Below are 27,909 nucleotides of genomic sequence, written 5' to 3'. Positions count from 1 at the left end.
CAGACTGGGTTGTGTTGTAATTGCAATATTCCTCTTATCTTTCTTACCTCTCCTCTCTGTCAAAGGCTTCTCTTTTCCATTTATTTCCTATTTTTCTTTCCCCCTGCCCCTTTAGTTTCATTAAAGCACCAAGGGCAGTTGAATCAGCAAATTAAAAAAAATGAAATTGCAATTCCAAATTTTCTAGTGGAAGAATGAGCATGCTTTTGGCACTGCCTCTTGCCATTGTTTTGTTAAGGCAGACTCTCCTTAATTCCCCTCTTTTCCATTTTTTTTTCCATTTCAGAGCCTGCCCTTCCTTTATAAGCCCAGATTTCTTCCCATTTGTCCTCTCTTTCCTCCCTCCTGACTCATTTCCACTTCCCATTTCTTTTCTCTTTCCCTTTCCTTTTGCCAAGTGTTCTTTGATGTTATATTCTGCTGTTTTTAATTCCTCTTTCCCAGGCTTGGATCCAGCCCCAACCCACTGTCCTCTTCCTCTCCAGACTGAACTGACAGTCAGGGCAAAAATTTCCTCAAAATCCAACTTTTCCCAAACCAGTCGCTGCCTCCATGTGTGGAACCCGCTGTCCTTGCACGGTCCTTGTGGCTCTCCAGGAATTTCAAAATAAGGGTTAAAGCTGCCCTCAGCCTTGTTCCATGTAACTCCTGACCCATTTAATCAGAGCCTTCCTCCCAGGCAGTTTGGTCACTGCGCTCCTCACGCCAAATATTCCTCCCATGCGGCTTTTCCGTCTGGAACATCCCGCCTCTGCCTCCAGCCTCATCTCCCTGTCCAGTTCCAGCTGTAAAAAGCAGCTTTCCCTCACTGTCCTGCCATGGCAGTCTGGGTGTAGGCAGCAAACATTGGGTCATTTCTTTTCCATGGTGTGGGAACAGCTGTCACACTTGGAGTTTTAAACGAGTTGTGACTCCAGAAGTTTCTCCACCACTTTGCTGCATCGACCTTGTTAGGATATAAAATCCATTTTAAATGGAAAATTTAAGGAGAAACAACTGATTTAAGGAAAGGCTGGGGGGAAAGGATAAGGATTTTTCTGCACTGTGTTATTACCTACAAAAGAATTCTTGTCCTTATCAAAGTTTGAGGGTCCAGGAGCTTTCAGAGCAAAGAATGTTCAGCATTCCCTCCCAAGGACCTCCTTTATTCTGGGTATCAGGCACAGGACATCACCACGGGGGATCACAACCACCTCTAGTCACAACTTGTGAGGTTTAGCTGGCAATGGATAAATACCAAGCCTGGGAAGTCAAAACAGTCCTTGAATCTCTGCTTCCAGCAGCAAAGTTCATTTGGTGCAGAGCGTTTCAGATTTCCAAATCCCATCTGGAGGGTCACTTTCAGGAGATCTCCCAAAAATTAAGCCCAAATATTTCACTTCAGAATGAAATCCCCAGGGCACTGCAGATTAGGTAGAGCCTGTGGAGTTCTAAGATTCCTGAGATGGAGTGCTGAAGATTCCAGGAATTCTCTCAAAGGTGAAATTATTAACCAACTTTCTGTTCCTAAAGCAGGTCTGCACTCACTGAGTCCTGTGCTGGTCTGGTCTTCCACCTTTCCTGAGGTGTTCCCAGACTTAAATGGGAGCTGGAATTAAAGAGCTCCATTTGGGGTCATCAGTGAAATTCAGAGTTTAGTATCAGGGACAAAAGCACGGTGAAATTCAAAACAAAGGAGCAAATAATTTTTCCCCTAAATCTTTGTCTGAAGATTTCAATCTACTTTATAGGCAAATTTATAGGTTCTTATCAACCATAATAAAACATGGGATGTGCTGATCCACACTATTCCACAGGGAAAATAATCAGGCCAGGAGTCACAAATGTGCAGGAAAACTTGTGGAAGGGGTAGAAAGAAGAGGAAAATTCAGTGCAGAGAATTTACCAATGATCTTGTTAAAAGGAAAAAGTTTCTCCTGCCTTTTCCACCTGGAATTTTCCGTGGATTCAGCTACAATATTTTGCTTTTCAGATGCAACAGATTTTATGTTCTTTCACTGTTTGTTCCCAATTAGCAGGGAATATAATCATTTTATGGGCCTATATGAGTAAAATTAATGTTAAAGTTACCCTGAGACTTGGTTTTGGCCTTTATTTAACAAGGTAACCTATTAATTGCTTAAAAATTTAGCAGCCAGCAGCACTTCTGTCCATTCTTACCAGGGCCTGCTTGTTTTAAAAGATGGATGGGAATTTATTTTAGTCCTGTCCAGCACAGGGTGTTCGTTCTGGCAAATAAACCCCTTCCACCGGTCTCCAGAGAGAAATTCTCTGACATTAAGGAACAATTTCTTCTATTCATCATAAAAATTTCTATATTCATTATGAACACATCTAAGATCAATCTGGAGGTAAACACAAGCCCATTCATTTTACAAGGTTAGTCTTTCTATGTCTATTATATAGATTATATATATACATTTATTATGTTGCATATAAATGTCAAGGGTGACCTTTATCTGCTGTGATCCACAGTTTAGTGGGGCTTGTATAAAAGCACAGCTGTCACATTTATTTTACATCCACACAGAGCTGAATTCCACACAGAATATCTCTGAAATTGCTGCTTTAAGCAAGTTTGAGATACACTTTTAAAAACACATTAATAGAAATGTATTGTGTGAACTGCCTGGTGGAAATAGGGTGAAGAGTGTAAGATTTATTGGTACATTATTTGGCAGGGGAAAAATGGATGTGCCAGAGGGCTCTGCAGCCCAGGAGGATTTTTTTCAGTCCCTGCCCTTGATCCTCTTTGCAGCAGGGCTTGGGATGCTCCGAGGCTGAACATGGGAATGGAGCTGCCTGTCAGGATACACAGGATCATGGAATAACAGGAATATTCAGGTCAGAAAAGACCCCCAAGACCATTGAGTACAACCACTCCCCAGCACTGCCAAGGCCACCACTAACCCGTGTCCCCAAGTGCCACATCCACCGGGATCTTAAATCCCTCCAGGGATGAGGACTCCTCCTCCAGGATGGGGTCTCAGTGCAGGATGGGTGCCCTGGAGATGCTGTGCCAGGGCTGGACAACGCTTCCCAGGAAGAAATTTTCCTTAATATTCAACTAAACCTTCCCTGGCACAACCAGCGATGAAAACTCTGCTTCCCCCTCCCTTTGCCCCCTCAGTCGGGATCATCCCCTCTCCTCCATGCTGTCACCATTAAAGGTTTTTTTGTGTTATGACACAGTTTTAGGGTGAGGCACGAGCTGTGACCCCCCCAAATTGTGGGGTTGAATGTACAGAGTGGGAAACCCCCCGCTCATCCTGGCAGTGCCACGGGAGGATGGAGACTGGAGACCCCCGAAAGGGTCGGGACACGGATTGGTGACACAGGTGGAGCACTGGGGTGACAAACAGTGCCCAGGTGTGACAAACAGTGCCCGGGGGTGACAAAGAGTGGTCGGGGGTGACAAACAGTGCCCGGAGGTGACACTGCCCAATGGGGACAGACAGTGACCAGGGCACAGCGTCCAGGGGTGACAGTGCGGTGCCCGAGGGGGACAGACAGTGATCAAGGGACCAGACTGCCTAGGGGACAGTGTCCGGGGGTGGCGGGCGGTGTCCGGCAGGGACAGACAGTGCCCAGACAGGTCACCCACCCCCAGGTGCCACCACCCCGGCCCGTCGGGGCTGCCCCCCCGCGCAGCTTTCGCCGGCCGCGGGTGTCCGGGAGCCGCGAATCCGCGCGGGTTGTGGTTGGCGAGCCCGCCCGCCCCCGGCCGGCGGCGGCGCGGCGGCGCAGGCGCGGTGCGCGCATTCCATGATGGCGGCGCGGGCGGGCGGCGGGCGCTGAGGCGGCGGAGCCCGCGGGGTACACGGTCAGTGCCCGCGGGAGCGCACGGGCACCGCCGGGGAACGCTCCCTGCGACCCCTTTCCCGGGCTCCGCTGGTCCTCGGGGCGGAGAGAGCGGCGGTGCCCAGCCGGGGCGGGGTGGGCAGTGCCGGCAGCGGAGCCCCGCGGAGCGGAGGGCGGGAGGCGGCGCGGAGCCGGGCGGGGGCGGCTGGAGGGACCGGCGGGAGCCCGGGGACGGGAAGGGTGTTCTGCGGCGGGGGAACAGCTCGGGCTGTGCGGCAGGTTCGGGGGTGGACGTGGCGCAGGTGGGGCAGGATCCAAGGCGATCCGATGTCTCGGGACATGGGTGGGATGGGGTGAGCGGGATGAGATGGGGTGCCTGGGACGGGATGCGGTGCCGTGCCCGAGGCGCATGGGGCAGGCAGGGTTCAGGGTGGCCGGGACAGACGGCCGGGATCTGTCTGGGTGCGCTGCCCGATGGAGCGCGGGCATCCCCCGAGGAGAGCCGGCGTGTTCGGGGACGGGGGTTCTGGGGAGCCGCTCCTAAAGGGACTCCCGGTGCTGGGGGGCCGGGCCGGGCGGGGGCTTCCGGCTGAGCCTGCCCGGACGGGGTTAATGCCAGCCCGCGCCGCGGGTCGCGCTTCCCCCTGCCCGTTCCCGTTCCGCTCCCCATCGCACAGATTTTCGGTCTCTTTCTTTCCCTTTCCTCTCCTTATCCTCCTGTTTCGTGGGGCAGGAGGGGCTGCGATGTGCAGTCGTCCCCCCCAGGTCCCCCCTGGCCGCCCCCCCGTGCTCCCTCCCCGGCAGCCGCTGCCTGCGAATGCCACGTAGCCTTGTAGTTGTTCCCCTTGGCTGCTCCGCAGCTCCGGTCCCAGACACCTCCCCCGCGTCCTCCTGGGCTCGGGGCAGGGGGAGGTCACTCCTGTCAGCCCCTGCCTGGCTGGTGACCATGTCTTGCCCTCCCCCTTCCCGCTGTGTCTCCCTCTCCGCCTTGGGGCAGCAGCAGTGGGGACCCCACTGGGGTCGCTCTCTGCCCACTCCTATTTATGCGTCTCACAAAGGGCTGGGGACTTCAGCAGTGGATGCTTCCCTTCGGGGACAGTCTCCAGGGGTTCTCTGCCCCCAGACTCAGCAGCCCCTCTGCCACCTCAAATCTGAGGTATTTTGTGTGATAATCTCCGAAAACAGGGCAATAATGCATTGCTGGCAGGTGTATTTGCTCCCTTCACAGTTCTCCCCGCTGGTTTCTGAGTTTCGTTTCTGTTCAAAACTTGGTTGGAATGATGGAAATTTTCTGTAATTAATAATTGAGGTTTCAGTTTCTGTCCGTTCTGCTGATACTTTATGTCTTCTCTCTGTCCTGTACTAGTTAAATTTTTTCACCTTGGCAGCCTTTTCTTGCTTTCCCTGCTGCCTGATTGGGAATATTGACACACAGATAAGTTCCCCAGCAGCCCGCTCCACGTATGGCTGTGGCCTGTGATTCCTGATGTTTTCCTAATGTACTTATCTTTACAACACTCGGTTCAATAGGGAAATACTGTCTCAGTCACAGATGGAAAGACTGAGGCACCGAAATATTTATGGCCCAAGGTCGCACAGGAAGTATGTGGTGAGGCAGGGAATTGAATCTAGATTTCCTGAGCCTCAGATTAGCATTTCAACCAGGGAAGCATCCTCTCTGTATTTTAAGCCAATAAATTGACCTTGGAGTTAAGATTCAGTGTAGAAGAAAGTACTTTGTGTTTGGTTCAGTATCTGTGTGAGCAAGAAGCAAAGCCTGAGTTGCTTCCCACACTCGCATTCCTTCCCTTGGTTTATGTAATTTGTGAAAAAGGATAAGGTGGTAAAATGGGAAAGATGTTGACTTTCTCAGGGCTCAGTGTGTGTTCATGGGTGTTGAAAGGCAGCCAGCTATTACACTCTCCTCTCTTCGTGCTTTTTACCTTCCCATTTCCAAATCTTGGAAAGTTTTGGAGCACTGTTGTTGTCTGGGAATCATTTATTCTCAGCTGGGATCAAATAAACCTCATTTTCTAGAGAGCTGAACTAATTCACTGGATCCCAGATCTCTCTTTGGGATCCTTCATGGGGCAGCCTGTAAATAAGCAGGGCTGGGACTGATGGCTCACACACCTCCTGGAGCAAGCTCTTACAAGTTACTCACTCAGCTGTAGCTCAGGATTGTTGCAGCAAGTTTTTGGAAAACTTGGCCCTAGCTGGAATGAAGCAGCACTTTGACAATGCAGTGGAATAATTTCAGCTCCTTAGGCTGGGGATGTGCACAAATACCACCTTTCCCTGCTCTTCTCTTGCGACAGCTGATTTTTGGTGGTGGTTTGGTGGTTCATTCTCTTCAGTGGCTTTGAGGAATTGGATGTTTGAATGGTTTAAAACAATAGGATTCACCTTGAAAGAGAATAAAGATAACTTTGTCTACACAAATCCGTTTCCTGCCACAAGCCTTGATCACAAACTGCACCTCTCTTTGATGTTGCACCGACACCAAATCTGGATGTAACTGTTCTGTAGAACTCTTTTCACAACCTTTTGGTTGTTGTTTTTGGAGGTTGGCATTGGCATCCTGTTAACTTTGGGGCTTGTCCCACCCCTGCCAACAATTGTCATCTTTCATGGTTATTTTTAGGAAAGGTCTGGTGGGTCCTCAAAACAACAATATTTCATATGGACTGTGCAGACAGGAAAAATTCCAGTATTTCACTCCCATTCTGCCTGGCCTTGGGTGAATTTCATGCAAATTTAATTTTATCTTTTAAGCTTGAAAGAGTGGCATTTTTATTTGGTGACTTGCTATTTCCACCTTTGGGAAACTTGTCATATTTAGAAGGAAATACGTGACTGGGAAGACATTCTTCTAATATTGTTCATCAAAGTCAGGAGCTGGTATGAAATATTGTAAGAATTCTTTCCCTAGTTCCATATTTTATTAATTTCCTGTCATGATTTCATTGAATCGGAGAAGAATTTTAAAATTATCTCTGAAAGCAGATGAGAAAACCTCAATATTAGTAATCCTGCAACAGGCAAGAGGCTTGAGGGAAAAAAATTACATTTCTCACTTCTAATTTTGGTCTGTCTGAAAGCATCAGGTCTGAACTGTCAGTATTTAAACCTGGGGTTGCTCCAGGCTCAGGCCTGAAGGCTGGGGGATGTGGGAGCAGGAACCTGTGCATTCTTTCACCTGTTTTTAGCACATTGTCATGAAGCTTCCCAAGGTCAAGATGGTTGATTTTCAGCTGTTATCTTTGCTGCAAGCCAGACCTTCACTGAAAAGTTTTGGATTCCTGAGTGAGGAGCACACACTGAACTCTTTATTGCATTCTTGAAGAGCTTATTGTAAAAGCAGCGATAATTTATTCTTTCAGTGGTGCTAACACAATCCTTTCTGTGTATTGACCAGCACAGACAGACCACTGGCTCCCAGCCCTTCGGCCCTTTCAATCCTAATGTAAATCTCCCCTTGTTCCCAGGATCTTGATTGATGTGGAAAATGCCTCCTTTTGCCCAAGATTCACTCTGGAGCCTGATGCTTTATATTCAATATTTTTCCAGTGTCTCATTTAAAGTGGCTCAGGAGGAGCATTTGTTAGGTTGTGACTTCAGAAGCATCTTCAGGTGATGCCATCAGGGTGACTTGAAGACAGTATCACCTTTTTGGTGACAGTGACAATGGATTGCTGTGTGGGAGCTTCTCCAGGCAGCCTGGGGAGCCACCAGGACTGAGATTTCTTGGAGTGTTCCTGTAAAACTGCAGAACACATTGCACCTGCCTGAGCCTTATCTTCAGAGATTCAGGGGGAATTTCTTCCTGGAAAGGGTGGCCAGGCATTGGAAGGGGCTGCCCAGGGAGGTTTGGAGTCTCCATCCCTGGAGGTGGCACTCAGTGCTCTGGGCTGGTGACAGGGTGGGACACAGGTTGGAATTGATGATCTTGGAGACCTTTTCCAACCTTAATAGTTCAGTGAAAAACAATATTAGGGATTGACTGATCCCTGCAGAAACTTCCTGTGTCTGGAGGGCCAAAAGAGGGCTCATTGTGCAGATATTTTAGGAATTGTTTCAGTGCTGGATGCAGCTTGAGAAGGGTGGTGATTTTTGCATTATTAAATGCAACATCTGAAGTGGTTTAATGACTCCTGGAGCTGTTCATTTCCTTCTGCAGGAGCATCTTTAGTGGAGCAGTTTCTAGAATAAAATTGTGCTGCCCCATAACAGCAAATTTGGATCGTATTTCCAGCTTTCTATACAATTTATGTCTTTTTATGGCCCTTATCAGAAGGCAGATGGGTTCATGACAATCTAAATTTGGGTATGTTTGGAACCTGATTTTTCTGTCTTTATTGCCATGTAGAGGAGTAGAAGAGGTACAGAAGTAGGTAACTAAATAAATCCACTTATATCCAAAGAACTCCCCAGTGCAGTTACCACTGCCTGTCCCCTCCTGGCTCCTGCTCCTTTCATGAATCTCTGGCATTCCCTGCAGCTTGTTTTTCTTCAGATTTCATGTTTGCCAAGGCACTAACATGAAAATGTGGGTTTTTTGCCTGCAGAAAGAAGCTTGAGGACAGCACACGTTGCTCGCTCTGCAGCAGGCACTGGAACACTCACCAGGAGGAATTCCAAGTCAGGAGAGTGGCAACGGTAATTACACAGAATTTAGGATTCTCCCAGATTTTATGAAGTGTTTATTTTCTCATTAAGTCTCTAAGTAACACTTTAAGTTGAAGTTAATGTATTTGACAGACCTCTAAACTTAGGACTCTTTTTTTTTCTGGAAGAAAGTTCTGGACAACTTCTTATCGAATGGAAAAAATGAATTAGGGAAAGAGGAACTGATTGAGTTCTTGAGGTAAGAAGAGTTTTGTGTTCCACAGGAACATTATTGATTTTGTGAGGTGGCAGCCTTATCTCTATTTTCACATTTCTTACTCTTTCTTCTCCCTTCACCCACTTAGCTGGAAGTTTTCTCTTGGAGAGAATTGCATAATAGGCTTTGGATAAAGAAAGTAAATTCTGTTTTTGGCCAAATGCATTTCCTGTGTGGAGAACAGCTGGAGAGGGTGACAGCATTCTGGTAGTGCCTTGCTCAGATCCTTTGGTTTTAGTTGGAGATCATGGAACTGGTCAGGTCAGGGAACTGATCTGCTGGAAAAGCAGAAAGGAATCTGTCAAAAACTTGGGGAGGAATGTTGGAAAGCAAAACATGATCAGTGGATTTCATACAAGACATAAAGAAGTGATAATCATGCTGCATTCCCTGGATCTGTACAGGTGTTTGGGGAGGAAAAGCATTTAACCAGGTTAAATCCAGGTCTATAAATTCAGATGAAGTCTTTTAATCTGTTGTTCCATGCCCTTTATTAAATGTCTTCAGCATTAATGTCTCTTCCATGGGAATCAGTTGCTTTCAGTTCTGCTAAGTGAGGTATTAAAGTGACCCTGATGTGTCACTTGGGTTTGTCATCTCCAGTCACTTGCAGGAGTGAAGGCAGTTTAATGTTTGCATGGGAGGAATTTTATGCTCCTGAAGGACTTGGAAGATGTTCATGTTGGTTTTAAGCAGATTCTGCTTAAAAAAAGCATTAATCTGGTCACCCAGGTGTGTATTTTTGTCCGTTTCAATGTGAGGGGTGAGAATTTATTTAGATGAACAATTCAGATTTAGAAGACATTATGTAAACAGCTTTTTGGTGTATTGTAAATTGGCATGTTGCTTTTTAATGCCTAGATTTCTTAAAATATAAACTTGATAAAAACTTACATAAACTATCATCCTTAGGTTCTTCAAAACTGATAATTTTTACTTAGGCAGTTACATAAAAATGTGATTCAATACCCAGATTTCCAGCAGTTTTGTTGATTCACAAATAAATATTCAAAGCTCAGATGCAGAAGCGAATGATTTCAGGGTGTTGCCAGCCATCAGCTGAGCTGTGGCAGTGGCTCTGTGCTGGTCTGTCACCCTGACTGAGGGAAGTGTTCCTGCTCCAGCCTCATGGGGATGATCTCTCACTTGCATTTTTCCCTTGCATTTTCCATGAACTAAAGAAGTGCACATGGTCTGATGCCACGAGACTGCTCAGCTGTGGTAATTACAGTCATTTATTGGTGTGTTTTAGCCCTGGATTTAAGTGTAACCTGTTCTAACCAGCCCAGTTTGACCCAGTGCTCAGCTAAAGTGTTACAGCCCCAACCTCTGGTGTTGTGCAAGGTAAAGTCTTCAGCTGCTGTACCAAAATAATTCCTCCGTGCTCAGAGTTTGCTTAATCTGCTCCAATTTGAAGAAATCCTTTGCTTTTGCTGGGTTTTTCTGCTTGGTTTTGAAGTCCTGGTTTAAGAGGGTTGTTAAATGAGAGAGGCCCGTTTATGCTGCATCCAACACTCTGGTGATTTGCAGATCAGAGCTGGTGTAAAATCAGCCTTTGCTTCCTTAGAGCCTGCAGAAATCTGGGAGCAAACTCCTGGTTCTTCCACCTGTGAAATCCTGATTTTACTCCTTTTTTGTTGGATTAGACAGCAGTTGACTGCTCTGAGCTGTGTCTCATGGTAGGGAGCCTTTCCTGGAAATGGCCTGGTTGCTGTTGGTTTTCATAATCTGCATGATTGCCCTCCCTGAGTCGAATTTAAAGTAAATAAATTGGTGGAGATGTGGAACGCAAGCATTTGGGCAAGAGCTTTTGGATCACCTCTGTCTCATACCAGCTGTGTATGTCTGCCATCCCATAATGCTCCCCAAATTCATGGGGGTATCACCCAGCTCTGGCACTAAAAAGGGCTCAGTTTTGGTGCTTTCCTGGCTCAATTCCAGGAGGTGTCATCCAGGTTTGGACACCTGGCATAGGACAAAGCAGAGCAGCCAAGCTCAGGGTGCACTTAAATTCCCCAGTTCTTCCTAGTCCTTTAATATTCTAAAAAAAGCTTTTAAAAATACTTTAATATTCCTTGCCATGAGCTGGGTGTTCCTGGCTGGAGGGAGGGACTGGGATGAACAAGGTGCTGTGGAATGATGTGTTCCAGTTGGAGGGAACGTGTCTGCACATACAGCAGCCATTCCTTTGGGTTGCTTCCAGGCTTTCAAACAGAACTTTTCCCCTGGAATCTGGGAAATGGGCAGAATTTTTTTATTTTCAAGGAAAAAAATTATCACAAAAGGGCTTCAGTTTTACCTTCCACTTCAAAACAAATTTGTCCCATGGAGAATAACTGTGCTCACTTATGCAGATCCTTCTCCTGAATTTGGAGCCTTGGAGCGGGTGCAGTTCCCTGTAGGAACTTGCAGTTCCCAGCTGGCAAACCTTGGCACACTTGGAAATGCTTTGTTTCATCTGCCCAGCTCTGTGGTACTTCCAGGTGGGAATTCCAGCTGCCTTTTAGCTGACCACTTCAGATCCAAGAGAGAATTTGAGGCACACACAAGGGCTTGTGCTCTGCTTTGTGCCTCTAGGTAGAAGTTTTTTGAGATTTCTTTTCTGTGGACTGTTTTGTCTGTTACTTCCATAGCTTCCAAGTAGTTTGGAGAGCCATTTGGATGTAGAATTTCCATAGTATATGGTTAATGTGCAAATAAACTGGTTTGCTTCAAGACCTAAAAAAACCAGAATAATGTGGTTTTAAATTCACGGTTTTACACTTGAAAACCATATTTAAAGAAGTCCATTGTTAAATTGCATTTCATAAAGTCTTTTTAATCTAAGCTTGAAATGTTTTGCTTTGTGTGGCATTAAAAATGGGCACTTTGGCTTATTCCAGAAGCTACCACCTTCCCAACAGGCAGAAAAAAGGTAGTTTTATGTTTAATTCTTTTTTTCTTTTTTTTCCATAACATTTTTGCAGCTAGAAAGTTCCTCAATCCCTTTATTTTGTTAAGCTGAAATAAGAATGAAGCGCCTTAATGGCTCAGTCCTTTGAGCTGCTCAGTTCTCTGAACATTTGTAGAAGCAGGATTGGGATTAGGATGGGAATAGGACCTTTCAGGAACTCCTGGGTTTTGGTTTATGGGATTGGTCACTTAGGAAGCAGCTCACAAGTGCTCAGGATTCAACTCTGCTTTTCTGGCAACAAGAGAAAAGCCATAAAAGAACTAAAACAACAAAGGAAAATATTTATCCAAAAGTTATGTCATGTTTGCATTATAGAAACTGTTATTGCCAACTTCACAGGCCTCCTAAATGAATAATTCTGAGGGCAGGCATGGCCTTAATGTGAGCATAATATTAAATAACAGCTCAAATCAAATTAATGCACTCTGGCCACTGACAGAGCTTTTCTGCCCAGCTCTTGCCAGTGGAGTTCCTTTTGGGAAGAGCAGCAGGAAGTTACGCAGCCCTTGGAAAAAATGTGTGTAAGCCTGGAGGGTGGGCATTGGCCTCTTTGTCTCCTGGAATCCTGAGGGATGGAGTTTCAGGCTGGAAAACAATCCTGGAGTGCCGGGGAGCTGCTGTGGGAGGCTGCAGGGGACAATTGTGTGATGGCTTTCCTGGCACACTCCCTCAGGAACCCGATCCACAGGGGTGAGGGAGGCTGGAAGTTGATCGCATCCCTCAGGTCAGAGCTGCCGAGGCCTCGCTGTGTTGGATCTGCTGCTTCTGGGTGCTTTGAGGGATTTTAGGTGTCTGGGAAATAAAGGTTTCCATCCCAATCTTAATCCTCTTCCAGAGAGAATTTTAGGAGCGTTGAGGTCTCGCAGTGGCCTGAGAGATGAGCATTAATACCAAATTAAAAATCCTTCTGTAATTTGGTCAGTGCTGAACACAAACACTTGGAGCAGTGTGGAAGCCTTGTCCTGTGTGTGTGGAGCTGGGGTGGAATTTTGTTGAGGTTTTTTTGTTTTCCTGGGGTCGCAGACCTCATCTGGGTCAAGGCCACCCCTGGATCAAGCTCTGAATAGTCACAATATTTGAGCCCATTTGTTGGGTAAATCATGAGGAACATTTTTCAGGCAGGCTCTCTCAATATTGAGAATATTTGAGCCGGTTTGTTGGGTAAATCATGAGGAGCATTTTTAGGCTCAAGGCTGTGTTGCCCTCCTGGCTGGAAGCCAAACTTCCCACAAGATGCTGCGGCCTAATTCCCTTGGGGGCCGTTATAAATGATTTCCAGGATTTTAATCAAAACATGGATTTAGTGGGGAACAGATGACTTATGGAGCAGGGGTGGTCCCTCCAGAGCTCAGGTTGTAACTGAGCTTCTGTTAAATCTCTCCTTGCCTTAATCTTGCTGAAAGTAAACCCAGTCAGTCCACCCAGCAGGTCTCACGTGTGGTCCAAACTATTTTAGGATTGGGATGGTACCTTCAACACCTTGTTAATGCTGTTTATTGGAAAAAAATGGGTGGGAGAGGGCAGCTTGGGTCTTACTTCCCCAATTTTTCCTGCTTTAGAATTACATGGGTTATCTGGGTTTTTTAGGAGTCGTAATTAACGTTCTTTTCTTAATTGGATCTTTTTGACAAGGTTATTCCTTGGATATAATTAATAATTAAAAGAAAAGTAAGTTTTAATTCTTGTTAATTGGATCTTTTTGACGAGGTTATTCCTTAGCCTGAGGTTGGGGATGGCTCCGTGGTTGTTCTTTTTAACAGCCTATGGAGATGAGTGATGGAAAATTGAACTGACAGAGTGGAGGGCAAAATACTCAGAGCTTCAGTTTGCAGGAGATCTGGATTTTAAGGCATTGCAATAACAAATAATATTCTTTATCAGAGAACATGGGGTTTTCCCTCTGCTCAGAGAAAATGTATTTGCTACATTTTATATATTATATAATACTAATTAGTAATTCTGTCAGTATAAAAAGGTGTAAGTAAAGCTTTAGGTGTTTAAACAATACTGCTTTTAATCAAGAGCAATATTACAGTAGTTTACTTCCTGCAATAAATGAAAATTTAGCATCAGGCTGGCAGGTTGCGTAAGGCACTGACCCTGGAAATCAGGAAGTCTCTGCTGAATTTCAAGCTCTCCTTTCTGGACACATTGTTCTTTCTAACTCGGGCATGGTGTATTTTTAAAATAATAAAGTCTCCATTTAAGTAACAAGCTCCTTGGAATAGGAACTTTCTCATCTTAAATCCAGCACTTACTGTAATGAAAATCCAGCCTTTGGGACAGCTTCTGTCTGAGGTTATAAACTTAATTTTCACTATTTTTGAAATCAGTTTGGTTTCTTCTGTGGACAGTGGAATGAAGCTAATCCATGCCTGTCTGCAGTGTTCCTCCCATTTAGTCTGTGTGACAGTTTTCTGGAGAGAGATTTTTAATATAATAGGAAAATATTTAATGTGAGACAACAGGAACTTTGAAACTTGCTAAATCCGTAATCCTGCAACACGTTTGCACAATAGATAATCTCACTATAGATAACATGACTAAAGGATACAATTCCAATGAAAAAGGTATTTTTTCAGTTTATTAAATTTTTCTCTTATTTCTTTCATATTACAGTTAAGAAATGCACAATCTTTTTGTTCTTACACGTCCTGCAGTAAATACTGGCAAATTCATTGTCAGTGCCTAAAGAGAAACACATCTGTAAATTGTAGATTGTAAATTAGTGGTGACTGCTCCAAAAACTCTGGATAAAACAGGAATGATGTGTTTATCCAGGAAGATTCTTGTGGCCGGAACCTTCCTTTCAGATATTGCTGTGACAATTTTGAAGTTGTTTCTCCTGTGTCATTCAAGTGGAAGTGACAGAGCTGATGTGGTGCCTCATCCCAAGCTGCACGTTGGGAATGGCTAAAGGAGGCTCAGGAATGCTGGGAGTTCTTCCCAGGAGTTTACAGAACATTTATGGAGTCATTATGGTTGGAAAAGACCTCTAAGATCCCCAACTCCAGCCATTTGTCTGTAACTGCCCTGGAATTACTCATTATTCCACTTTGGATCCAAACCATCAGAGACAATTTTAGCATTTCTGACTCTCTCATGTGAAGCCCTGATGTTTTCCAGACTTGAGGCGGGATGATCCCATATCAGACAGCCCTCACGAGCTCCCTTTGCTCCGCTCCATCCTGAGCATGAAGAGCTGTTTTCCATGGAAATCCGAGCCCGGAATCAATGAGCGCTGAGCGGCTCCTCGGGAGCTGGCCGTGCTCCAGCGGCTCTGCCGGGGCGGAATTCGGGCTGGATGCAAGGGGAGGTCGATTCTGGAGCCTTGCAGAGCTCGGCGTTTTTACTGTGGCAGGAAGTGAGGTCAGGCCCAGCCTCTGTGGACGGGAATTGTTTGCTGGAAGGGCAGTCCTGGAGATTTTCTGTTTTTCCTAGAATCTTTTGTAGGGTGAGAGTGTCCCTGGAAAATGTTGCCTTCTTTTGAATATGGGAACACGACCATGTCGCATGAGATCATTGAATTAATCCAGTACACATCTCAGGGTCCATTTTTACAATATGGATTTGGTTTATTTAGTTTAAAATATGTTTTATTGTGAAAAATTACTGTATTTCAGCTTTTTAGATGTTGAATAATCCTTGAAAACAAAAGCTTAAGCTGTTTAACTTAGAAATGTGTTACCCACTATCACTTCTTCCAGCTTCAGGTTTGTTGCTGAGATGATCAATGCCAATTATTTTATTTTTTTGTGGCTCTGTGGGCTGAATTTATCCCTCAGCTCAGCCCAGGTTTGGGAATGACCTTTAGCTGATGTGTAATAGAAACCACTGCAAAAAAATGAATCAGGCCAGAAGTACCCTTGCAAAATGTAACCTTTCTAAAATTTAATCTGTGTAATTCCAGACTGAGTCAAAAATCTCCAGGACAGGGTGACAAAGCTGTAGAGACACCTCTACAAGTTCTGCTATTGATTGGTATTTAATGAGTCACTAAACTTCAGTTTAATCCTATAAATTACAAAATTTGCCTGGTCTTTAATGCTTCCAGATGGGATTTTTCTTGCTTATTTTTAGTCTAGAATTTAAGATTTAGTGTATTAGCTCATCTTTAATGTCAGTGCAGCCTGTGAATTCCCAGGACTGTACGTTTTTCCTTGGTTTGTTTTTTTTTTTTCCCCTGACCACTTGAATAGTTCCTGGGGATGATAAATCCCTCACTGCCAAGAACAAACCACGGCAAAAGCAGTTTGAGCTGCTCTTCCTGAGATTTGCTGGAATAAAGTGGCTTCAGGGACCAAGCAGCTCTTTGATGCAGTTCTCCCAGTGGGTGGGTCCATGAACAACCCCCCAGCTGGATTTGCCTCTCCAAGCTGACTTGGTTTGGGGTAAATCCAAGGGTTTAGAGGAAGCCTGGAATCACTGACAAATTTTTAGGGATGATGTGAAACTTGGGAACTCGGGAGTGTTGGTGGAGGAGAGGCTGGACATGTCCTGGCCCCCAGAACCCCGTGATTCCAGGGCTTGCTCCCAGCATGGGCAGGAGGAAGGGGGGGAATTCTGCCCTGCTCAGGTGAGACCCTACCTGGTCCATCCCTGGGCTCCCAGCACAGGAAGGACCTGGAGCTGCTCTGAGAGTCCAGAGGAGGCCACGGAGCTGCTCCAAGGGCTGCAGCCCCTCTGGAGCCAGGCTGGGAGAGCTGGGGGTGCTCAGCTGGAGAAGAGAAGGCTCCAGGACAACCTCAGAGCCCCTTCCAGTGCCTGAAGGGGCTCCAGAAAAGCTGGAGAGAGACTTGGGAAAAGGGATGAAGGGACAGGATGAGAGGAATGGCTTCCCACTGACAGGATGAGATGGGATATTGGGAAGGAATTCCTGGCTGTGAGGGTGGCAAGGCCCTTGCACAGGGTGCCCAGAGAAGTTGTGTCAGCCCCTGGATCCCTGGAAGTGTCCAGGGCTGGGTTGAATGGGGTAGGGGCTAGGGGAGGGTGTCTCTGCCCATGGCAGGGGGTGGCACTGGATGGGCTTTAAGGTCCCTTTTGACCCAAGCCATGCTGGATTCCATGGTGCCTGAGTGTAGGAGTGTGGGTGGAGGTGGGTTCAGGATCCCAGAATCTCCTCTCTGCCCCGTCCTCCACCTTTCCCTCGGGAGCAGCCTTGCCCTGCAGGGAGGGCCGAGCAGGACTGGATTCCCTGCTCCAGCCCCACCGTGGGAGGGTGTTGGGAAATGGCTTTTCAAGATAGAGCTCTGTCTTTGTTTTGTTTTGCAGGAAATTGTGCTGAGTATGTAATAACTTTTTAGGAATTCTCTTTTTATTTACCCAGGTACCACCTACTTCCTCCAGTGGAATGGAGACTTTGGGGAGGTGAATCTGTGGATATATTTCCGTGGAAAACTTTTACCTGTTGAAGTGAGGAGGGGTTGAGTCCCACCTTCATTGACCCTGTTCCCTTAGAGGGCAGGGTGTTTTTGTTGCCCTTATCAGTGTTTTCAAGGAATGAAACAGTGCTCAAAACCCAAAATAACTTGTTTTTTTCCAATTTGTCAGGACGTCCTTCTTTATCCTCAGTGTTCTGCCACTTGCAGCCACCCCAGCCCAGCTGCACAGGGAAATATCAACGTTCTGATCCAGATGAAACTGCCCCAAACCTCTTTAGATGGTTTTGTTCTTGTCAATACTTCTGTTTTCTCTGACCATATGGCCATTGCTGCTAAGACACAAAATTGGCTATTTTTGGAGTTTTATCATTAACAGTTTAAACCAAATTATTTCCTGATACTCCAACTATTAAATTCTTCCTCAGAGAAATGAAGTTGCAACACTAAGAAAGCAGCAAATGTGTGGAGGTGTCCATGTAAATTAAATCCTCTGTGTAATTAGAAGATGAAGGGTTCTAAAAACCCTGGGGATGTTGGGGCTCTGCTCTACATTTTGTCTTAAAGAGAGAATTAAATTCAGCCAAGGCAGGGGATGAGCAGAGAAACTCTGAAAGTTTATTTAAAGTTGCAGAAGATGAGCAGAAAAACTCTGAAGCTTTATTTGAAGTTGCAGAAGATAATCAGAGAAACTCTGAACCTTTATTTAAAGTTGCAGGTGTCTTTTGGCCCTGTTTCAGAACATGTTTTTCTGCAGCTGCTTGTTTGGGGTAGTTGAATTTCAATGCAGATGCAGTTGCCTTTTGGTAAAGGGGTTTCCCCTTTATTTTAAGTACTAATTTCTGTTTTCTTTGAGACTCAAGAATTCCATATGCATATATAAAATAAAGGATTTTCATATTTCCTATCTACAGTGAATTCCTGTTATGGTTCTTAAGGCTTAGATCCAGCCTCAAAAAATGGGAGAGGTGTAGAGGAAGAAACCTTTTTCTGAATTTTACTGTTCAGGCAGGGGTTTTTAAGTGGAAGAGTTAAAATTTGCGTCCTTGGCAGAGGCAATTCCAAACCTGACAAAAAGGAGATTATTTTATGCAGGAAATAAATACCATGCTAAGGTAGTTCAGTGTATTTAAGTGTTTTTTAGGCCAAACCTGATGCAAATTTGATCTTTGAGGTCCTGTCCAGCCCTTGTACCTTGCAGTGATGTTTGGCTTCTTAAAATTGTTCCTGGAGCAGCCCTGGAAAAGAATTTCCTTGTGAAAAGAGCTGGGTTTTGGCAAGTCCTGAGGAGTTTGTTGTGCTGCATTTTGTGGCTGTGTGATTGTATCTCTGATTTTGAGATGCTTTTGCAAAGGAGGAATGGGGGTTTTATCAGTGGATTCCACCAGCTCCTTTGCCTTGTCTTGATAACAGGAAAAATCTCTGTAATCTCAGCTTTCTTACAGATTTTTCTGTACAAAACAAGTTAAACCCAGAAGAAATTATATTAATTATATGATATTTCTCCTACTCTTGCTAATCTGCTGGAAATGCAGTCCCACAGGTACAGAATTAATCAGTTTTCATCTTTTTTTCTTCCCCAAATATTGCCCTTTCCGTGCTGCTTGTGGAGAACTGAGGAAGGATTTGACACTTTCAAGCAGCCTGACTTGGTTCATGCACACATTTAGGGGGCTGTTTTGTGGTTTGCTTTTTATTTTTAAGGAATTGAACCCTCCTAACCACATTTTGCCGTCTGGTTTATGGGAGGCAATGGGAAAGGAGAAGGAAGTGTCAGCATTTCCTGTATCCTGTTATCTTGTGCTTTTTATGGATGCTGGATTAACTATACACTGAAAATTCCCTACCATTGGGAGCTTGCTGCTTGACTCGCTCTAATAACTATAATTAATTTGCATCATGTGTATTTTGACTGGCTCTAATTACAGATTATTCCTTGGAAGCCCACGACTCTGCAACACTTTTCCATTCACATTTCCCTGTGGTTCTCAAGTCAAAAATTTTGGGACAAGGAAGGGTTTTGTGTTGTCTTAAGATTTGTTTTCAACCTGGCAGATTTTGTATTGGAGAAATTGCACGGTTTGGGGTTTTTTTTGGTCATCACTGAAATCTAAATGTGGTATGTGCATTATTTAGCCTGAAGCTTGGGGTCTGGACTGGAAGCAGTTTAGGAATTTGAAGTGCAAATTTAGGAATAAATTGCTGTATAAATGTATAAATTCCACTACTGTGTAATTGCTGCACTGAGGTACCAATTCCAACACTCGTGGCTGAATATTCCTGATAATTAAAGGGGAGAAATTTGGGGAAAGGACATTTATTTCTTACATAAAAGGAGTTAAAAGTGAAAAACAGGATAATACTGTTTGGGTGCACTGGGAATATTCTGAGTTGGCAGGGCCCCACAAGCTGAGTTTGTCAAGCAAACAGAGAATGATTTAAGGAAGGGGGAACTGGATCTGACCTCATCCCTGTTTTTTCTTGGAGCAGGTGGTTGAGGTGAGCAGGTGTCCATGAATGATCCCAAGAAATGATGGCTGACCAGCCGCCCCCTCTGGAAGCCACACCTCTGCTGAATGAAGTGCCACTTCTACCTCACATGGTCAACGGGGACAGCATCCAGCAGGCAAGTCAACCCTGAACTGGGAGCACTGGGAACCACTGGGATGCTGGCTCCACAAAAACCCTGCAGCTCTGCCACTGATCTGCGGAACTGGGGGAGGATGTGGTTGTGAGCACTGACGTCAGGAGTTAAACAGAAGTGCAAATGGAAAGAGGAAAAAATCATTCAGCTCCCAGCCAGGGGACAGGTGTCAAAAAAGGGCTTTAAAATGGAGTTGCAAACTCCAAAAATCAAAGGAAAAATTAGGGGGTTAATAAAGGTTTTGCAACTCCTGTGAAGTAATGAATAAAGATTAGCAAGGGATTGCAGAGGAAATCTATTACAGGAAAATGAAAGGAAAGACCTTGGCTTCCTGGTTTTAAGTGTCTTCATTAATAATTACAGTGCAGTGGTGAAACCTGAGTGTATTTAGTTGAAACTTTAGAGCTTTATTGGACACAACCTTTCAGAAGTGCCTGGTAGGATTAGAAATACAGGTAAAAGTGACAGCAGAACAATTCTGAAGCCCAAGTGTGTGTAAATTGTCAGTAAATGGGAATTTAGTGCTCAGCAGAAAGAGCTGAGTGCGTTGTACTACAAATACTGGGAGCTCTTCCCATCCTTTGAGGTCTGGTGGGTCATAAATGCTGAAAGTTTAGATGAAATCACCTTTAATTTGTCATTGTTGCAGATAAGAAGGAGAAAACTGTGTTGTTTCAGTTGTCTGGTTGGAAAAATGAACTGTATTAAAGAAAAAGTCTCTTTCCCTTTCTGCCTCAGACCCTGGAGGTGGACGTATAATGAGTGTGTCTGGACATGAGCAAAGTCTCCAAGATATTTTTGAAGTTGTGGCAGTAGAAGGTGAAATTTCAGCCCTGCCCAGCTGAGAGGTGGTTCAGGTGGTTCAGGTTTCATGAGGAAAAGAGATCAAGTAGATTTAATTGGCCCCTTTCCCCAGAGCTGTGTGTGGGACATGGAGGTGACAGTCACTGACATTTTTGAGACCTAGAGGAGACAGATTAAAGAAAAAAGGGGAAATAATAGAGTTGTATTGTAGAGATGCATTTGAAGAGCAGATTTGAAGTTAAAATAGAATATTTTAGAGAGAGGCTCAACTTAGAATCTTTATTAATGCAGAGGAATTTTTTCTCTGCCAGTGCTGTGGAGGACAGTGCTAATACTTAATTATTGTGGAGTGATTTGTTTCCAGCAATCAAACCTGTGTGTTTGGCCAATTCCAGTTAATCCATTAGTTCCATTTCACTCAGAACAAAAGTTGGAAGTTTTCTGAAAGGCTTTCTGGATCTAAGAGTGTGTGAATAAGGGATAAAACCAGAGCTGTGGCTGAGCAGTTTTGGCTGTGCTGGTGCCACCAGCCCTGGAGAGGAGCTCAGGACACCTGGAGGCGTTGGCAGCTCCGGGGCTCAGCACTCCCCGTGTCTCACTTGGCTCAACAATGCTCCAGCTTCCTGGAAATTTTCCTTGTTGGAAGGTGGCTGGGTCTGCATTTGCTTCATTAATTCCAGTGAGTCACTGCTGTAAGACATGGCCTGTGCATTCCTGGAATTCCAGGCTCCCAACTGCTGCTGCAGCCCTGTGGTTGCAGCACTCGGATCCTTCCCTCAGTTTTCCTGAGCTGGTTCTGAGAGCTGCAGTTCATGGAAGCCTGTTCTGAAGTTGTGCCACCCTCAGAAGCTGTGAATCTCTCAAAACCATCCCTTTCTTGCCTCTGAGTTTTGCCCTCCAAGATGGGCCTTTTCCTGCGGTCAATCCCTGCCTCTGGAATCCTGGATCCACAGCAAATCCTTTTCCTGTTTCTTGTGCTCTGGTAAATCCCCAGCCCATTATTGTCAGTTTTTGTTAAACAATTAACACCAATTCTCTCCCTTTACCCCAAGACATTTATTAGCATTAGAAGTCATAATTGCACTTGCATTCTGAAGTGACAAATCTGCATAAATTTCATTATTAATGCAAATTATGCCACTTCTAAAGGCATTCTCTGCCATCTCTCCCTCTCCTAGAACCATAATAAATATTACTGAGTGCCTAAATGGCCTTTTCAGAGATTTTGGTGGCTCACTTACATCCAGAAACAAGTCATCCACCCAATGTAATATTCTCCTGTACAAGGAGCATCAATTCTCCCCTACAAGGGAGGTTATGAAAAATAAAATCAAAGATTAGTACACCAATATGCAGAAGCTGCAAAACCAGCGTTAAAATAGCATTTATCATTTATCCTTGGAGTCTGTAGTGATGAGAGCAGTGAAACTGGTGCCTGGGGAGTTCAGGGAGCTCCAGCACTGGAAATGTAACAGCACAGAAAAATTCAGTCATTAATGTCATGTGTGGCTCATTTTACCAGGAATTAAATGACCAGGTGATTTCTTCAGGTCCCATCTACCTGCTGCAAATGTCACTCCATGAACAGTGCAAAAATACTTTATAAAAATGGAATGGAAGATAATGATACTGATTTTCACAGCTGCTTTAACAAATACATTTTATTTCAATTTTTACATCAGCACCGGCTGTCACCAGGGTGGAATTTTAATTGTGCACCTGCAGTTCTTACCTGGCCAAACCCCACTTTTATTAAAGGATTAGCTGTAGAATATCATAGATGTTGCAGTAAAGTGAAGCTGCCAAAATTCCCCTGAGGCTGGGGCAGGATGAGGGGATGGTTTGGGATCCCAGCAGTGCCTGAGGAGTGATCCTGGCCCAGATCCACTTGGATTTGTGTGCAGGAGGACATGGCCACATCCTAAGGGACCTGCAGGATGTCACTGGGGCTTGGATCCCTTCCACAGGGAAAACACACCTGGGCTCACAGGAGCTGCAGGGCTGAGGTGGTGGGGAAAGCCTGGAATGCAGTGTGAATCTCAGGTCATTATTGCCTCAGTAAAAGCAGAAGAAGCAGTGTGAAATTTGAAATTAAAAGCTTATTTCCTGTGTATCAGGTGAAGCACTTTTGGGAGTAACCATATTAAAAATACAAGGATTTTATGTCAAAGTAGGAAGAAATATTTTCATTCTACCCATCATTCTAACCATTTTCCTTTATGACTCCAAGGTTGCCAAAGCTCTGTTGTTGTTTGTCTCTAAAGAAAAGGGGTTTTCCCCCAGAAAATTTCTAAAATTTAAAAAGCCCCCAACCTCTCTCTTTTGTGTTCTGTTTCCTGCAGGTGATTCTTGTCCAGGTAAACCCAGGTGAAACATTTACAATTACAACTGAAGATGGACACATTCAGTGCATTCAAGGTAAAAGGAAAGCTCAAGTCCTGAATCCAAATATTTTTGTTCTAGGGTTATTCCACTGGGTTTTTTCTGTGATATCAGATGCATTTCCTGCACTGGAATAAATCAGATTTTTCAGTTTGTATCCAAGCACGAGTGAGGCAGCACTGGGAAGCTGCCAGGGTTCCCTGCATCCTGCAGAATTTAATTTCCAAAAGATGTGTTTGCAGTGATCCTTGACTAAGTGCCTTCCCAGGATCTTTACACATCATTTCTATGGCATTTAATCCACAATAATTTAAAGAACTTTAACAGGCACTGGGACCTCCCTGTGCTCTGAGGTGGGGGAATCATTGCTTCACTCTGTGCCTGCAAATTCCTTTTTACCTTCTGGGTAAAAATCCGAAATCAGGGCAAAATATCTCCTGTAAGTCAAGTTGAATTTATCAGTATTTCCATTTTTGGAGTATTTGTTACCATTTTACATGTTAATTATATAAAATATGTCCATTCTGATTCCATTTCATCAAATGCCCTACAGGAATAATTCCTTTGAGCTTAACATAAAAAAATAATGTATTTGAAATTTTTTTTGAGGTTCCTACATCAGCTTTATCCCAACACCTGCATTTGCCATCATGAATACAGAGTTTTAGCTGTCACAAATTAAGAGCTAAAATTATTAATACATATTTTGGTGCAATTGAAAAGACACTGTTGGCCCAGGCGTGGTGTTTGGGATAAAGCCAATAATCAAACAGAGAATGGGATGCAATTCCTGATGTTTCAGGCTCCAGGGTGAGCTCCCACCTTTGGAAAAAGATGTCTCCAGATGGGAAAAGCTTTGGTTGTTAAAATGTGGTCCCTTGTCCTCACCAGGTCCAGCACATGTCCCTATGATGTCACCAAACGGTTCCATGCCGCCGATTTTTGTGCCTCCCGGTTACGTATCTCAGGTACATTTATTTCTCCTTCTCTTGCAGTGTGGTTTTTGGGGAAATTTTTAATATTATTTATTGGTGATTTTAGCTGTGAAAAAAGCTAATTTTTCCATTGAACTTACCAACTGTTTCACTTTATTGTGGGCTCTGTCCTCTCTGAGTAATGTCTGATCCCGTTTCCAGGATTTTTTTAATCCTACTCCCAGCAGTTAAAGATACTTTTAATAACAAGGGCAGCTCTGAATTGACTGTCTGAGCTCCATGAACAGGATCCACATGTTTATTTTTCATCAGTCCTGTTTGCAGGGTGAAGCTGGGTCATGTGAACAGTCCCAACTGGCTGCAGGTTTTCTATTTTAATACAAAAAATTATCTGAGTTTTCAGTGCCCCTGTCTTTACCAGCCCTGATATCCTGAAATTCCAGCACTGCTGGAGCAGAGTGTGCAGAGTGTGGTGGTGATGCAAACACCGATTCCAGTGATTGTTTGGGAAATGAGCAGGGCTCTGGGCTTTCCCAGCTTTGCTTTCCAACTCCCATGGATTTTCCACTCCTGGGTGTTGTTCAGGTCAGACCTGCGTGTTGTTACCAGAGATACTCCCAGTTCCCTGTCTGATTTATTTCTAAATTAATGGGTTTTAAAATGAAATAATTAAAACCAAATGTGGCAACGGAACTCACGTTGTAGTAATGCTGAAAATCAGGTGTGTTCTGAGTAGGTTTGAAACCTGTGAGTTCTTGGGTTCTCCACACAGTTTCTTTTTGCACACAGCTGCATTTTGGGCTTCTTCTGCTCTTCAGCCCTGCAGACCTTGAGGAAAGCTTCCCCCAGATAATTTCTGATCCCTGTGAAATGGATCCCTCAGTGCAAACAGTGGGCAAAGCCCTGGCAGCGCTGAGCTGCTCAGCCTGAAAACCACATTTATTTGTTCTGTGTTTGCTGTCACCTGAAACCAGCAGGGTTGGGTTGTTTTCCCTTGGTTGTTGTGACAGGGATTGACAAGTTGGAAAGCAGCTCTAAATCAGAGCTTGAGTTACCTGGACTGTTCTTGTTAGATGAGGTGATAACTTTGTGTTCCCAGTGTCTGGAGGTGCCCAGGGCTGGTTCTCTTGGATTCTGCCAAAGTGGAGTGAAATAATTCAGGAGTGAATAGGTTGTGGACTCCCATCCCTGGAAGTGTTCCAGGACAGGCTTGGATGGGGCTTGGAGCAGCCTGTTCTGTGGAAGGTGTCCCTGCCTATGGCAGGGCTGGGATGAGATGAAGTTTAAGATCTTTTCCTACCTAAACCATCTTGGGATTTTGTGATTGTTCAGCACTTTGGTGTGACTGCCTGCCTCAAACTCCACTTTATCCCAGCAGTACCTTCCTGGTTTCCTTGGAATCCAGCCTGGTGTACAAACCCCTGCCTGTCAGATGCTGGGTGTGACCCAGAGCAGGGAAATTCCTTGTTAAATGTACAGTATTTGATGGGATTGTCTCTGGACTCACGGTTGATTTCTCCCATTTCCCGGCAGGTGGTGGAAGAAAACGGGGTTCGGCGAGTGGTGGTGGTGCCCCACTCGGGGGAATTCCATCCTTCCATGCATCCCCCTCCTCCTCCCCCTCCTCCCCACGTACCCCATTACATGCACCACCCCCATGCCCTGCTGCCACCCCCTCCTCACCCCGTGTTCCCCGCCGTGCCCGGCACAGGAGAGCTCCCACCTCAGTTCATGCACCAGCCCCCACCACCACACGTGTTCCAGGAGCAAGGTGAGAGCCTGGGAATGCCCCAAACCCCGCAGGGACAGCTGGCCCTGCCTCCCCACTCATCCCCAGGGGTTCTGCTCTTAACTTAGAGCATCCCTGTGGGTCAGGTACTCACCAAGTGCAAAGTTTGATTGTGTATCCTCTGAATTTTCTGTCGGAATTCTTTGTTTTCAAGGAATTATGCAAATTTTTACCTAAGAAATGTTGTATTTTCCTTGCATCCCTGTTTTTTCGGGTTTTTTTAACTCCTTTCCCTAAAACTCTGCCCACTGAGTTTTGTCACAGCCTTGACATGAAGATTATTGAAAATTAACTTAATTTGATACATGAATTTTTTTATTTTTTTTTTTTTTTAGTCCAAATATGACTAAAAAGTGAAAAAAAATAACCTAAAAAATGTCATTATCTATAGTGGAGGGTGACATGCAGACCCACTCTAAAAACTCGATGAAGCAATGAATCAGTGAAGGACTAGGGTTATGTTGAATTAAACCAAGCTCTAATCCTTATTTTATAATCAAGACTTAAAACAGAAATTACACTTGATAAAACCATTCATTGTCTCTCAAGAATAAATTGGTAATTACATATTTTGGCTCATTCTAGGGTAAAACAGCATTCAGGCTGTGTTGGAAAAATTCAGTTTGGGTCCTAAATTTGCTTAATTTTTTTAAAATGTGCCTATAGCAGGGAAGAAAGGCAGCTGTGAAGCAGGATCTGGGGCAGCTGAGAGGAGAAAGGCCCAAGAAATTCAGTTTAAAAAGACCCCAAAACTCCAAAATCCCTGCACTCCCAGACTGACCGAGCACAGGGAAGTTCCAGGTTTTAGCTTGGTTTTAGTGATTTTTCCAGCTTGTAGATTCAGGTGTCAAATGAATTATTCAGAATAATGAAATCACTTCTCCCTTCTTTGCAGAACCTCGTTCCCATGGAAGGACAAACTTCATCCAGAGGGACGAGAGGAGTCTCAAAATGCAGGAACACCTCAAGAAGAGGCTAAAGGACAGACAAGCCAGTGGTCACACCAACAATAAACTGAACAGCCCTCCCTCATCACCACATAAAGTCCTTAGTTCTTCCAATGCCACAATTCCCAATGGGAATGGCAAGGGCCAGCAAGGGGCAGTTGGAGCACTAAAGCAGAAGCAGATAGGAAAAACAAAGGGCACTCCAGAGGCTGAGATGGGAGGTAGGTGGCATGGACAGGGGAAATCTCAATTATTTTCTTATTTTCTATAAATTCATTGCAAAACAGATTCTGAAAAAGCTGAATTTATAAATTCGTTTGGCTGTTCAGGATTAGAGGAAGCCTGAAATCCATTATGGTTAGATTTTTTTTCTCTGGGAATCATTGGAATATTAAGGTTTTTTATTTGATATTTATCAAGGAAGGTCTTCAGAAAGATTTAATCTTAAACCTTTTTACTTTCCTGCCATTTCTGACCCAGGAAAGATCAATATTCTGATCTTGAATATCTGAGGGTGACCCATAGTTACTTCCAGAACTTCTGGTGTCACTGTTTGTGGTCGTTTTTGGTTAGCCAGGAGTCACTTAAACCTTCAAGAAATATGAAAACTTGAGCAGTTGTAGAAGCTGTTGTTTAATTAATTGTAATTTCAGCTTTTTAATACCTCGTGATTACTAAAAACCTTGTGCAGTGTCATTGTCATTGCTTTGCTTTGAGACAGTGTCAGGCTTCTTCCAAACTTGGGAATGTTTTGCCATAGAAATTCCTGGAAAACAGATAAGGCAGAGATAAGATCTTATTGTCATTTTTTTTAACACCTCTCATTTTTGGAGGAATGTTTTTGTGTTGTCAAAGAAAACCTATTTCTGCTCCATTAGGAAAAGATCCCCTTTGTGCAGGATGTACTAAAAGGGTTTTTGTACCACTGTTGGTTTTGGATAGTTGGTGTTTCTGCCCCTCACGCAGCCAAAACAAACAGGGGAAATGAACTTTGCACAATAAGAACCATTGTTCAAGTCCTGTTGAGGCCAACTCCATCTCGTGGTGGCCTTTTGGTAACAGCCTGGGTTTGCTCCCAGGCTTTGGGATAATCTGGTTTGTGTTTAAATTGCAGAATCTGACACAGAATCCAGGAAATGTGATACTCACTTGAGCATTGGCAAGCCAGTCGTAAGTATTAGCCTTAAAATCCCATTATTTTCTGGGCCTGTGCTTCCTATAAAATAACGTGTGTTTTATCAATCCCTTTTTCTTCGTTCTTAATGGTTTGATTTTTTTAATAGAGAAGGTAAATACAGTTTAGTTGTCAGAGTTTATAGCTGGGAAAGGGCAACCATGCTGGAAATTCACTATTTCTCAGTGTGCCAGCCCATAATCCCAGAATATTCCAC

General features: G+C 44.5%; 1 protein-coding gene across 2 annotated transcripts in view; it reads left to right on the top strand.

Annotated features, from left to right (window-relative positions):
* The first annotated feature begins 3,727 nt into the window (after positions 1–3,727).
* LOC131583735 (fibronectin type-III domain-containing protein 3a-like) overlaps positions 3,728–27,909 on the top strand; it is a 38,936-nt gene continuing 14,754 nt past the window's right edge. The window contains exons 1-8 of one of the 2 annotated variants that reach the window (XM_058848144.1): positions 3,728–3,823; positions 8,370–8,460; positions 19,508–19,643; positions 22,808–22,883; positions 23,739–23,815; positions 25,316–25,553; positions 26,467–26,739; positions 27,633–27,688. In XM_058848144.1, coding sequence (XP_058704127.1) covers positions 19,548–19,643; positions 22,808–22,883; positions 23,739–23,815; positions 25,316–25,553; positions 26,467–26,739; positions 27,633–27,688 — 816 coding nt within the window. In that variant the 5' untranslated portion in view covers positions 3,728–3,823; positions 8,370–8,460; positions 19,508–19,547. The remainder of the gene's footprint in view (positions 3,824–8,369; positions 8,461–19,507; positions 19,644–22,807; positions 22,884–23,738; positions 23,816–25,315; positions 25,554–26,466; positions 26,740–27,632; positions 27,689–27,909) is intronic. The other variant, XM_058848145.1, reaches the window with a different exon arrangement.

The sequence above is a fragment of the Poecile atricapillus genome, chromosome 12, assembly GCF_030490865.1.
Source record: "Poecile atricapillus isolate bPoeAtr1 chromosome 12, bPoeAtr1.hap1, whole genome shotgun sequence".
NCBI lineage: Eukaryota > Metazoa > Chordata > Aves > Passeriformes > Paridae > Poecile > Poecile atricapillus.
Note: the sequence above shows the minus strand (reverse complement) of the source record. Positions and strands in the feature narration are given on the sequence as shown.